Source organism: Trachymyrmex cornetzi, unplaced genomic scaffold (genome assembly GCF_001594075.2).
Source record: "Trachymyrmex cornetzi isolate Tcor2-1 unplaced genomic scaffold, Tcor1.1 scaffold490, whole genome shotgun sequence".
NCBI lineage: Eukaryota > Metazoa > Arthropoda > Insecta > Hymenoptera > Formicidae > Trachymyrmex > Trachymyrmex cornetzi.
In genome coordinates this window covers 96,116-109,436 of record NW_017299729.1, presented here as the reverse complement: position 1 = coordinate 109,436, position 13,321 = coordinate 96,116, and the positions used below count along the sequence as shown (strand labels likewise).

Genomic DNA, 13,321 nt, shown 5'->3' with positions numbered 1-13,321 from the left:
ATTTAATCGGTGATTAACGAGAGATGCCTTATCTTAACGATGGCTAGGATTATATATATGAATCTTTCGTTCTTGAAATAATATATATGTATATGTAAAAAAATTGAGCGGGTTAAGAATGACGAATTATAGAAATCCAAGATTCGATCCACTTAAATGGATTTTGCCAGTTGAATTAATCGCCGTTAATTAGAGTGAATTAAAAGTGAAGTCACCTTTATTGCCGAAAATTTTGAACGGTTTCGCGATGTCGCGTCTTTGACTTCGATCCAAGTATCGATCTTACCTTTCCGCGGGTAGATTCTACTTACCTGTTCTATCTCATGCAAGTACATACATACCGCTTACCACGCTTCCCTCATTACCGGTCGTTACTGACGGAGTACCGACAAGCACCGCGCGCGGTATGAAAATTGAAAATCCGTTATCGTGCATTTCTCGAGAACCGCCAATCTGCTGACAGTGCTGACCAATCACGATCGCGACCGTTATTTCGTGAGCAAGAAGGAATCTGCGCGAATCTCGGGATCGTTCAACTATTTCACGAAGGTAACAAAGAGGACTTTGGAAAGTAATTTTATCAATCAATAGCATTAAGAAACTCACTCCTAATTGATTGACTGTAGTTACGCGAGGGATGTTGATTAAAGTAAATTGGTAAGGGATCATAACCTCGACTAAACTCCCGAGTCCCGATCAACTTGCAGCGATTAGCAGGTCAAGCGATACTTGTAATCTTGCTAATGTGAATACAATAGTTAACCTTTTGTCGTTTGTACACGGAAAGGAAGATTGGATTTGAAACAATGAATATGCAGGTAGAATTCTTGTAATAAACGATTCTGCCAGTTGAATTATATGTATATATAATCGCTGATTACGTTAAACCGAGTTTCGAAAGTTGTCCCAAGGTTAATATCTACATATATTCTACTAATGTAAAGTAATATAATTTTATCTCAGTTTAACTGGTTTTTTATCTTTTTCTAATTTCAAGAAGCAGAAAAAAAAGACTTAATTATTTTATTCTAATTCTCGAAATTAGGTAAAAATAGAAAAAATAAAACATTAAACTGAGATAAAATTTAATTTACAGTTTTGTATAAATAACTGTAAAACACTTACCAGCGTCCAGACATCAAATTAAAATAATTCTTGAATATTGACATTTAAATGTCAATATCATCATCAAACGGGATCTTGTGCCTAATTTACTGTTAATATGTATTTAGTGTTAAGTACATGACGGTTGTTGTCGTTTCACTATTAATATCCGTTTTTACCAATATGTTAACTGTCATCTTGACTTAACTTTTTTTCTAATTTTACGAATATTAGAACAGGATAAAGAATAAATTAATCCAGATTAAAGTTAATCTACATTGGCAGAAATGGACATAAATGTGATTTTTCTCCCAATTTATTCCATATTATTATAAATTATTTATTTAAGCCATGTTCTGATATTATAAAGCATCTTTCAACAAGCGACTCAATACAACACAATGGTCATCTCATTTTTGTTTAACATTGGCAAACAAGGATATAATGATGCATTGTGTCACACCTGTCATGTGTGTCTCTTGTTGGAAGGGATCCAGATTCCAGATACTACTGCTAGTACTGATAAAGTCCAATGTTTTTGTACTTAATTTCTGCAATAAATAAACACGGTAAATTAAAAAATAATTTATAAAGTAACTTTTCCAACCTCGTAAACCTTTATAGATACATATCTCATATTGAGTTTATATGATACACGATGCATTTTTCCCTATTGGATTTTAGTAAATTACTAGAAATTGCAAGCAATCTAGCAGGAAAAAATGCATCATGTGCCGTAGGCTTTATATATATTGTAGATAGTAGATATCCGAACACGGCTTTATTAAAAAGACTTTTTCTTCCAATTTATCCCATAGTATCCCGAGAATCTATACGATGCGATGATGAGGAAGGATAAGAGGAACGGGACGGCCGACAGAGAACTCTCGTGCGAAATTGCCGCTTGTTGGAACTATGCCTTCTGACGATCTTCTGTGCGTTTACGTCAGGAACACTTTATTTTACATATTTACACCGGTTTCTCTCTCTTTCTCGAGATTGCATCTTTGGTCTACCCTTTCTCTCGAGCGCTCTATCTTTCTCTCACGCATACATACACACATGCACGCTTCTGATACGCATTTCCTTCTTCGAAACGGGTACGAATGAAAATCATCCCATAAATTAGAAAAGAACATCGTTGACTACCTGTTAAATGCGTCTGGCTAACCAAACGATTCTCCGGAAACGGAATAGCAGCTTGTTGCTTTCGGTCAAATCACCCTTTAACCAGTAATCCCAAGCTCGCTCTTATTCATCACATTATTCTCTTTCTTTTTTATTTTCTTTAGTATGTTCTACCGTATATTATGCGCCGAAAACTATAGGTAGAGGACAAATTTTTCTCCCGCGCGCGCGCGCTCTGTCCTTAAAAAGTCCTTAATTTAATATTGCGTTAACTTCAGCGATCCGTTGCGAGTATCACTCTCGAGATACAATACAATTTATCCTATGATATATCGTGAAATTTATCAGCAATTTCATTGCAGGAATCTGTTTTTGGCGCAAAAGAACCGCGACCGGTTCACCGGTTAAAGGGTCGTGATAAAAACTTCGTTCTCGACTACGATAATTGAGATCATAAAAATAACGAAGCTTAGATTACATTTATGCCCTGCTCTATGCGACGTGTGAGTATACGGTAACGTAAACGGATGCTTGGATCCTTGGATCTTCAATCGCCGAATGTCTTATTGTATGAATTTAAAAATTGTCAAATATAACAACGCGCTAGGAATATCTTCCGTGTGTTTCAGGATAAAAGGATTACTTAAAAGGCTCTAAAGACTACACGGATTAAAATGTTCAGCGATTTGAGAATTGTTAAGTACGATCGTGGGAAAACTGAGAATTTTCAAAGAGGTGAGCACTCACGGAACGAAGAAGATTGATAATAAAAATATTCTTAACGTAAAAGCTGAACGGTCTGGGGAATCGAAGAACTTAGGGCGAAGAATCCAAGGATATAAGCATTCAATCTTTAGATCATTGGATCTTTGAATCCTTATATCCTAATATATATGTATCACGTATGTACGTACGTATGTATGTATGTTTGTGTATGTATGTATGTATGTATGATGTAGATATAGATATGTGTATTAGAATATCCCTTACTTGCTTATGCCCGATTATTGCAATCTTATTTATAAATATTTTCTGTTTAAATTACCAAAATTCGAAATATTATCATTGTCTCTCACTGATCTAATTTTGTTGCCGATTTCGATAATGACAGTTTCATTTGCCGATGCAAATTCTCGTTGCGCCAGAATTTTCTACAAATAAGGAATATGCTAGTACGTGTATGTACGCAAACACGTGTGTAAACGTATGCATGTTTAGTATGCATGTATACATTTCTGGAAGTGGAACGTTCGTATTATTGAGGTATATCTACGTTCAAGCGTTCGGATATTGTCGGTTCCTCGAGAAGCTAGAAAATACGCTCCATAGCCGGAGCCAATTGCTGTTTCTGAATTTTTCTGAACTTTTATGCTTAACGCATGTACATTCAGATCGCATCACTCTTCGAGAAAATCAATACCCTTCGAGCAAATATTTTCCGCCCTCTTTTACTTTGGTGTGTTCTCGAAGAATCATGCTTTCTGCAATCGTTGTTCCGAGATATGCGAGATAAATGAAATGAACAGTCCTGAACGTCCCTGAAGTGAAGCAAAAATCAAACGAGTTGTAAACATGGAAAACAAATTATTGCAACAATTAATAGAAACCAATCGAAAGAAATATTTATAAGTATTTTTTTTAATGTTCTTCATTTTGTTGTTGGATATTTCATGACGTGTCAATTCATTTGCGTTGAATCGTTTATGTCATTACTTTTTATCGTTTATGTCATTAATCTCTTTTGTCTTTAAGTTATATTCTTGCATCACACATCACTTCAGTGACATAACGGACAGAGAAATCTTATGATGAGATAAACGTGAAAGGAATGTTCAACGAGCATAAAGCGATATTTCAATAGCGATATAGGTCGTCGCAGAATTTTTGAGAACGGATCGTTAGAAAGTCAACTCGTGATTAAACTCGTTAACTTGGATTATTATGAAATCCTTGAGCCTTTAAATCCTTGGATTCTTGGACCCCTGAATTTTGAGATCCTTGGACTCTTAGATCTACGTATTTAGAGTCGTAAGCCTCGCACTCGAGCCGAGATTTCTCGTATTTAACCACATTTAATCCATCCACCGGAGTATACTGTGTGCCCCCAAAAAAGGGATCAGTATTTTTATCTCGAAAGTAAGAGTTCTTTCCAACACGTCGTTTCGTAATCCAAATTCTAAATATAGTGCGAACCGTGTTAAACATTAAAAATTAAAGGGTTTAGGAATTATATATTCCTAGTTTCTTAGATTTGCGATTCATTTTCTTGAATTAGTAAACCGGGAACTATTTTCGACTGAAAAGTGAAACTAAGCAGATGCGAATTTTCATAAAGTTGAACCTAGTTGATCCCTTCTGGCTGACATCTCCTATCGAGACACCCGGTACAACTTGGCGAAAACGGCCGAGAACGAGTCGCGGCAGTCGCTGGTCCTTCACACGATGATCCGTATCCGAAGTCATATAGTCCAGACCTGCACTTTCTCCGCAACGACGCACCAGCTGGCATGGTCATAATACGATGAAATGATATGCAGGTTCTCGACGTACTTGTTGATCAGCTGATCCAGTTCGCCTTCCCGAAAGACGTGATAATATTGGTGATAGGTAATGGAACCGCCGCCGCGATCGGAGGGTAACGATTCCTGGGACGAGGCATTACTTAGGGTGTTAGTACTCGCGGTGACTAGACAGCCCTCTCGTTTTTTCGTCTCGCTCGACATCTCGTCCAACGAATGGCCGCGTTCTTGCAATCTTCGTCGCTCCACCGAGCACCGACGGGTGTTCTCCACATTTGGATTTGATACCAATGACACCGTGCTGCCGGTAAACAGTCTCGCTGTCGATGCCGTTTGGCTGCCGTCGCTCAGGCTCATTCCTGTATTCTCTATCATAGAGTCACCTACGTCGCTCGAGTCCATCGATAACCTACCGTGAGAGGAACGCCATTTCCCGACCGCCTTCGCATCCTCTTCGAACTCCTCTTCACCCGTTTTCGACACCATCACAAAGTCCAACGTGTCGTCCGAGTTGCTGCGCAACAACGACGAAGTGTTGGCGGAACGATAACGCTCCTGATTAATGTTGGATTTAAGTCTTGCTCCGGATTGGAGATTGAGCGTGCTTTCAGCATTGATAAACGATTTTTTTGTATCACTCATAAGATTACTATTGGATTCGAGGTTGGATCTGGATACAAGATCGATTTCAGTTTTTAATTTCTCTTCAGATTCATGATTAACTCTAAACGTTTCGTCGCATTTAGATATGAATGTAGTTTTGGGTTCGGTTTCGAGCTCGACTTCGTACTTGGAGTTGCATGGAAATTTACGGTCAAATTCGGATTCGAAAATGGCATCGTTACAGAGAGATCTAGAGGATTTGGGTGTCAGTTTAGATTGGACCACATTAGCGAACTTGTATCCACCTCCGTCGTACACTTCGTTTACAGTCCACGAAGTCTCCTTAGGTACTTGATTGCATTCGTCCCAACAGGCCGTAGTATCCGATTCCGCATTCAAATTATTTTTCGCGACATCCGACGACGACGATGACGACGTAGTTCTCGACGTCTGGCAGACCTCGAGAAAATCGAACGACGAGTTCTGGCAGTACCGACTAATATCTCGTATAAGATCGCTGCTTGATTCGTCAGCGTAATCGCCCAAATCTTCTGAAGTGGATTTATAATCCTCCAAATACGTTCGCGTTCGCACACTCGATTGCGACCAAATACTGTCGTTATTTCGCCGTTGTGCAACTTGCGAGAATTGTTCTACTTGGGCATTGTGTTGAATTGCCTTCTCCACAGCGTCCTCCAGTGAACTCGCCACGTTGGCAGCGGCCTTCAAAAGCTTCATAGACTGCGAGGAGATGGATTTTTCGTTTTCCAAAAAAATACGCGACGTGGAACAAATCGTGTCAGTCTCTAAATTATCTTGAGAAATGTCGCGCATTATCTCGGTTTTTGCAAGGAACGTATCGTCTTCGAAATCCGCAGACGAGTCGTCGTGCGGAGGATCCAAAGATGTATTCGAATCCTCGAATGACGCTGTTGTTATCATACTCAACGACTCATCGTCACGTATACTACTTTCCGTTTCCCTCGTCCTCTTTGATATATCGTCTCCATTCGATTTGGAAAGACTCTCATCTGTCTGTACGTTGTTTTTCTTTTCTTCAGCCTCCTTCCTCGCGATGTACCGCTCATCCGATGTGACGCTGATCACTGAGCCAACTGACTCCGGTGACGAGACGCCACTGGAATCACTATCCAAGTCATCAGTCTCCGGATTGAACAACTCTAGAGATAACAGACGTGGTAAGATTCTCGTGACTGTCTCTAGACGACCCGAAGCCGCCGTAGAGGCACGTCTCACCAATGGAAACGACGGTCTGGTGCGTGTCGCAAAGCCCGGCTTCGCTATCAGTAACTCCTTGATCTGATTCAGTCTGGCCTTTCGACTGTCGTCTTCGCTCACGACTGGCTCGCGACTGACTACCTTAGTGACATCGTTAAAGGCATGTATCAAAGACGTAGTGTCCGACTCTTCGTCCGGTTCCGATATAAGACGGAGTCCTCCTGACGCCGGTGCCTGTAAAGTATTATCGAACGTTTCCTTGGCTACAACGGTCGGCACACTAGATTTCATCGCATCGCCAAGATTCGTATTCGTATTTGCATTTGTATTCGTAATAATCGATTGCTGTTTCAGCAATGGTGACACGCTGATCATTTTGAATCTAGATGATTGACCGCCGTCCAATGGCTGCTTGACACGCGGCGACGGTGGTGCCGACGTCGTGCTGAGCTGTAATGCCGCCGGTCGCGGTGCGGAAGGAACCTCATTGACCGAGGACGACGCCGGCGGTGCCGTGACGTCCTGCTTCGGCACGTAAATCACAGATGCGAAGCTGTCTTCGGAATCTACGCTGGTGTCGCTCTGCAAACTGCTGTCCTTGGACGAGTCCGAGCCGTCTTCGCGTGAGAGACGACGTTCGACACCCTCGATGCTACGTTTCACTATTGTTACCGGTTGTACTTTATTGTCCGTTGGCTTCAGCTTCGTCGCTTCTGCCGTCGCGGCGGACGCCGATTCGTTCTCACAGGATTTCCATCCCTGCAGCATACGAACGAAACCATTCTTGATAGACATGCTGGAGACCTTCTCGATGTTCGTTGTAGAACGCTTGAGTTTACTAGTGAGTCCGTTCTTTAACAGTTGGAAGCGCCGACTGGCGCTCACCGGGCTGATCGAATCTTTGAGCGCCTCGAATGTTCGCCACTTGCAGATGAGCTCCTCGTTCAGCGACGCTTGTTTCATGATATTTCGTCGCACTCGTTCCTTCTCCTCCAGCCGTTCCGCCGACATCAATTCCTCGTTCATCGAGCTCTGCTTTAACGGTATATTACGCTTGCGTAACGACTGGCAGGAGAAGTCTGGGAGGTCCTTTATCAAGTTTTCAATGGCAGTGTCTTCGGGATTCTCCAAACCAATCTCCTCTACGTATGACTTCTGCTTCACCAGCCGCGGCTTTGAGCCGCTCGACGATGACGATACCGATCGCTCATCCAAGATCAATTCGGACGTCGAAGAGAAACCCGGGATGCTGGACCGTGAACGCACCAAATCGAGTCTCTCAATTTCTAAGATATCACCCAAGCTTTTGGATTTGATACTTAGCGTATCCGTGGAATGCTTGTTCGTCATCGTTAGCGTATGTGTGGTCTCTACGCGGCGTAGCTCGATTGGCAGCTCGTCCACATCGGTTGTGTCCTCGGGATCATAATGCCGCCTGCTCTTGGTACTGCTCTGCCAACTTCCAGGAAACCATGTACGACCGTCACCTCCGCGTCTGCTTCTTGCTAATTTCTGAAAATAATCATACAATCTTGCTAATATCATGAATAATAATAGGGTAATTAAATAACACATCATAAATACAGTTTCAAAATAACGATTAAATAGGAAAAATTTAATTGACATTCAACTAAATATATGATCTTTATGATAACTAATATTGTGAAACGAGATAACAATAATAGAGAACATCTCTAAATATTATAAAAAGTTTTCAGTGTGACTTTTCAGTTGCTCAAGTTTTAAAATATCGTATTTGTGTGCAGATAATCATTCTCTTTCTCTCCCTTTCTTATTCACTCACTTATCTAGTTACCTGTAACGCTCGCCGGAAACAACTATAACAGGTCTCATTCGGGCTAGAGAGGCTACTGGTGGATGGTGACAAGCTGAATATCGGATCGATCCAATAACTCTTGCTTTTACATTTTCGTTGGCTATTTCTGGAACAAGAAACCATGACAGCTATGACCTACATACGATACGATATTTACAGGAAATACAGAAATTATGTTATGACAGAATTAAACTAACATGTTATGATCGATCTCAACATCGCATCAGTGAGATAATTCATCAAAAACTCACCTCTTGGAGGATGACTGATTTTTCTGCGCAGCATCATCATCTCGCTTCTCGTTACTGTCTGATACACCCGAATGCTTCGTCCCCTCTGACGCTGTGCTCATGCAATGCGATTTGGGCCATGGTATTAAAACATCTTGCGATTCAAACTGCCAATATATATAACAATGATATAATTCGTAATCCAGACATTTGAGATATCGATATTATTAAAAGAAGAAATTAAAAGAGATTAATTAAAAAATTTATTAAGAGAGGAGAGATCTTTATTTACTTTTCTATGCTTTTGTTCCATAGCCCAGACGGATATAACGAGTCGACCCCCAATTCTAAGGACTCGCGCCAACTCTTTCAACGCATGTACCCTCCTCTCCGTGGTAGCAAAATGATGCACCACGGCGATCGACAGCACTGCATCGAAGCTTTCTTCTCGGAATGGTAGAGCCAAATTATCGCAGATTAGAACCTTACCGTACACAAACAAGTTTCCGTGAGTAAAATATTTAACAGTAAATTATTCGCATGTATTAATTCGATATTAGTTTAATAGTCATTTCTACAAAGTGTAGAAAAATATAGAATAATATATAGAATATAGAATTGATAAAATACAGAATTAGTTTAAAAATAAGAACCTCTACTTGATATATAATTGATGTAAACACGCACCTCGTTTTCCTTCTCGCGCGCGATGTCCGTGAAACGTTTGCATCTGTCCACCCCTATTTTGAAGACACTGTGATTTACGCTGAGATATTTTCCGTTGCCACAACCTAGATGATGTAGATATAATGATGTTACACGGACGAAGAGATAGTATAATGTTGTAAAATTAAAGCATGCGGAACGCAAACGCTATTAATTATGTAACCCACTATGAATACTTGATCAAAATTATGTATTGATAAACGTTTGCAACACAGTCAATGAAAGCTGTTTGAAAAGAAAAAAAGAAACATTTTTTGTAAAGTATACTTTTGACTGACCGATGTCACAGACGAGGGCACCCGGTTCGAGTTCTTGAAGAAATTGATATACTCGTGGCCAGTGTTTACTTTGCGTAGTCTTCTCGGCGCATTGCTCGTATACTTCGTGGACGTAGGCTTGCTCTAAGGCCACCGAGCGAGCTGCATGCTCTCCGTCGCTCTCAGACATCCCTCTCGCTAAAGTGATTTATCCTCGTCCACATGTGCGCTTACGATGCTGCACAGAAATATTTGTCTCTCTAAATCGAAAAATCGAAAAGTGATTCAGATCCCAAGATTGAAGGCACTCAGAGATAAAGAAAAACATTTAACTGGATGGCAGAAATCTGACAGAATACCAAGGTATTTACGCTAAAGATTTATTCTTCAACTACAAACTGCGGATCAAAAGGTCAACAAGTTATATTTTGTTGATTTTTAGGACTGCATCCTGCTGCGGCAGAATTGCCAGAATAGAGCGTGGGACTTTTGCGTTGCCTTACGCACGTTTACTTGACACAGTAATACGTGAACAAGCACGTCGCGTCTTTACTCATAGACCTATCTCGCAGGGCGGCAAGCATCCGCAATAGAATAGCTCTTGCAGCAATCTGAGTATCAGCTTGTCGGCTCTCAACTTCTCTGCATTGTCCGTTTTCTTGGTGCGATCCGAGCGATACCGCAAACGTGGTACCGTATATACTCGACACCATCGTAAAAAGCCGCCGGTGTCCTCCGTGCGGATGAATGTCACGATCGCCCAGAGCGTGCAGAGATTCCGGGATTTCTTTCTGGTGTGCAGATAGAGCTGGCAGACATCCAGGAACATCATAAGATCGACGACGTTCCTTTCCATGGAGAACACGTTTGAAAATTAGAACGACACGTAGTCTTCGTGAGGCGAATTCGATGACCAAGAACACTGGAATACCGATCTGCGGCGTTTCAAAGAGGGCTCGGAAGTCAAAAGTCGCGACCGAAGACAGACGACCGAACCGATCCTTTAAATAGATCCTTTGGCAAGTGTTACCGAGCGGAAAATCCGCCTGGTGCAAGGGCTGCTCTCCACACGCGCCACCGCCACCCCCGCATTGTGTTCTGTGGCGAACGCCGTCGGAGGCAGGTGGACCGACTTCAAAGAGCAGCGCACCCTTCCCCGCCTCCATTCTCCTGCGACTCCCTCCCTTGCACGTCGCGGTTCCCATCGTCTCTGCTCTGTCGCGTGCAAGCGAGCGACGAAAGGGCCGGGTAACATGTGTGCGTCGAAGTTCGCAAGCTTCCGATACGCGGCTGCGCGGTGAATTTATTCGATATCCCCCTTTCGTATAACTGGGTTAGTCTCTCTCGATGCACTAGTTTAACTAATTTAAGGATGCCACCGGATGCCTCGTGTGCGACGACTAATGTCAACCGTCGTCACTCAACGCAAACGAACGGTCGAGCGAACGGATGGATGGATGGATGGATGGACGGGCGGACGTATACGTCGACGTAATATCGACGTGCGCGCTGTTGCTCACTTCCGAAGAATACGGCGGTGCAGTGGTGATGCACGAGATGCAATTATTAACTCATAAAGAATTCTATTTCTTGGGAGCTCATTCCCAAGAGAGACCCGGAAGCATCGGCTTCCTCGAGGTCTTTGATTTTCGAGCCGGCATCAACGTTAGAACGTCTCTGTTTGCACTTTTGGACTTCAGAGAACATAAAATCCTTCAAACAGAGAAGTTACGTGAAAATGTAATCTATATTGCTTCTCATTTTCCATTCAATTTCAACGATTAAAGTATTGTCAGGCTATTATGCGCCGGTGCCCGAGAAAAGAAAGAAAGGGGGGGGAAGTAGGGGGGGGGGGGGAGAGAGAGAGAGAGAGAGAGAGAGAGAGAGAGAGAGAGAGAGAGAGAGAAACGTCCACATGCTACTAATGACAACGACTTATAAATAGAATGTGAAATGCATCCCACGCGATTGCTTACGTCACGAAACGTCGCCTGTCCGTTCAAGGACTAAGGGCCGATCGCATCGAGCGTGGATAGCAGATTTATTTAATTAGATTTTCCACTGCTTTTAACTTAAAAAAAGAAACGAGAACCATTTCGATCGCCATCAATCTCCTTTTTTCCAAATTACAGATTTTTGCTGCCTAGATGTTTAATTTGGGTAAAACAATCTATCAGTCGACGTACGTTTAATATCACGAACATCGAGATTTCCGCAACGTGAGATTGCACACGACGAACATTCGCCACCCCTTGAGACGGAGAACCACTGTGCCACCACCGTTAGACTATACACTACGTAACGGCTGGGTCGTAAATGTGTTGGTCTCGACGGCGTGGGTGGTACGTAGAGCAACGGCAATGTGCCAACCGTGAGAGAGGCAGCCATGAATGAAAGTGCCGCGTATCGATTTATCTGCGCCGCCCTACATACGAAATATGATAAATAGAGAGTGCCTCTACCGATTTGTACAGTGACACTTGGAATCACCACGTCATCTATGCGTATTCATCTTCTTTTAGTTTCAATTCCAGTTATGTGCTAATTGAGCGTGTGAGGCGCAGCATCGTTATCTCACGTATCTAATACGTGTATAATGAGATTAGATCAGAGTTATTTCAATGAGAACACAATGGTGAGGGAGAGTAAAGAAGACATTATGTTTCGTAATGTCAGATAAACCAGCGGCAGAATTAATTGTGAGAGCAAGATAGTTACATGAAAATTCGTCAAAAATGCGTGTTGCGTGCAAATAATACAACAAATTATATAATAAAAATTATATAATTCACGCATTTAAACTACGTTATTCTGTGTAACAAATCTTAAACAAATCTATCCGGAGTTTAATCACATGTACTAATTGAAGCTAATAATTGAATGAAGATTGTTATCGAATCTTCGAGTGTTTCATGTCATTTTTTCGTAATTTTATGTCAAAATTTTACGTCAACAATCGTCTGTTTCAGAAATTCTATGAGATTCGCTAAGATAAGAAAAATAATTGGATATGGAATTTCGCGATTGTGTGTAATCGATGCGAACAGCCGTGGACTAGCAACTCCGTTTGTAATACAGCACCAAACGCGTCACCGTTCAAAACGATTCGATGTGGCGCCATTATTCATTCATGCGAGTTGCCTCTACGTCAATGACTGAGAATCATTTCGAGTTACCTTGCCGATTTGAAGATCGTTAATATACAAATCAAGCGAATTCGAGGATCTCGAATACCTAAGGAATCTAAAGTTTGGAGGACTCAAATGAAAATGAATCAGAATCCATCGCGATTGGAGCAACCAACATCAAGCGCAAGTTATCGACCATTACCACTTTATGCTTGATACTGATAAGACCGCATCAATCTTATCACGCAGAATGATCGCGAATCCTCGTGAATAGGCAAAATCAATTTCTTCGCGAGCGACTGCCTACGCAAATTCGTTCGGGCCGGCAACGGCCGCCATATCGCTAATCGCGCGAGACCATCACTTCGCGGGCACATCGACGATGAGGACGTGGATTGACACTACGCGTATCTAAACGATTCTACAGTCAAAGATGATATTTCTTCAAAGACTCACCTGGGTCATGAGAGAGGCGGAATCTTCATGCTCGCAGTGAGATACGCTGCTGTGACGGCAAGAGGGTGCAGCAGCGCGGTGGCAGCGTCGGCGG

General features: G+C 42.0%; 1 protein-coding gene across 2 annotated transcripts; it reads right to left on the bottom strand.

Annotated features, from left to right (window-relative positions):
* Positions 1 to 2,008: 2,008 nt before the first annotated feature.
* On the bottom strand, positions 2,009 to 13,315 carry fid (class I SAM-dependent methyltransferase fire dancer). 2 transcript variants are annotated; one of them, XM_018514208.1, is made up of 7 exons: positions 13,228 to 13,315; positions 9,665 to 9,903; positions 9,348 to 9,451; positions 8,953 to 9,144; positions 8,682 to 8,827; positions 8,410 to 8,536; positions 2,009 to 8,105 (listed from the first exon to the last, which is right to left on the bottom strand). In XM_018514208.1, the coding sequence occupies exons 2-7, from the start codon at positions 9,831 to 9,833 to the stop codon at positions 4,692 to 4,694; spliced, it is 4,152 nt and encodes a 1,383-aa protein (XP_018369710.1). In that variant the 5' UTR covers positions 9,834 to 9,903; positions 13,228 to 13,315; the 3' UTR covers positions 2,009 to 4,691. The 2 variants fall into 2 exon arrangements, with proteins under 2 accessions (XP_018369710.1, XP_018369709.1); XM_018514207.1 differs by having other exon boundaries at positions 9,665 to 9,881.
* Positions 13,316 to 13,321: the final 6 nt, after the last annotated feature.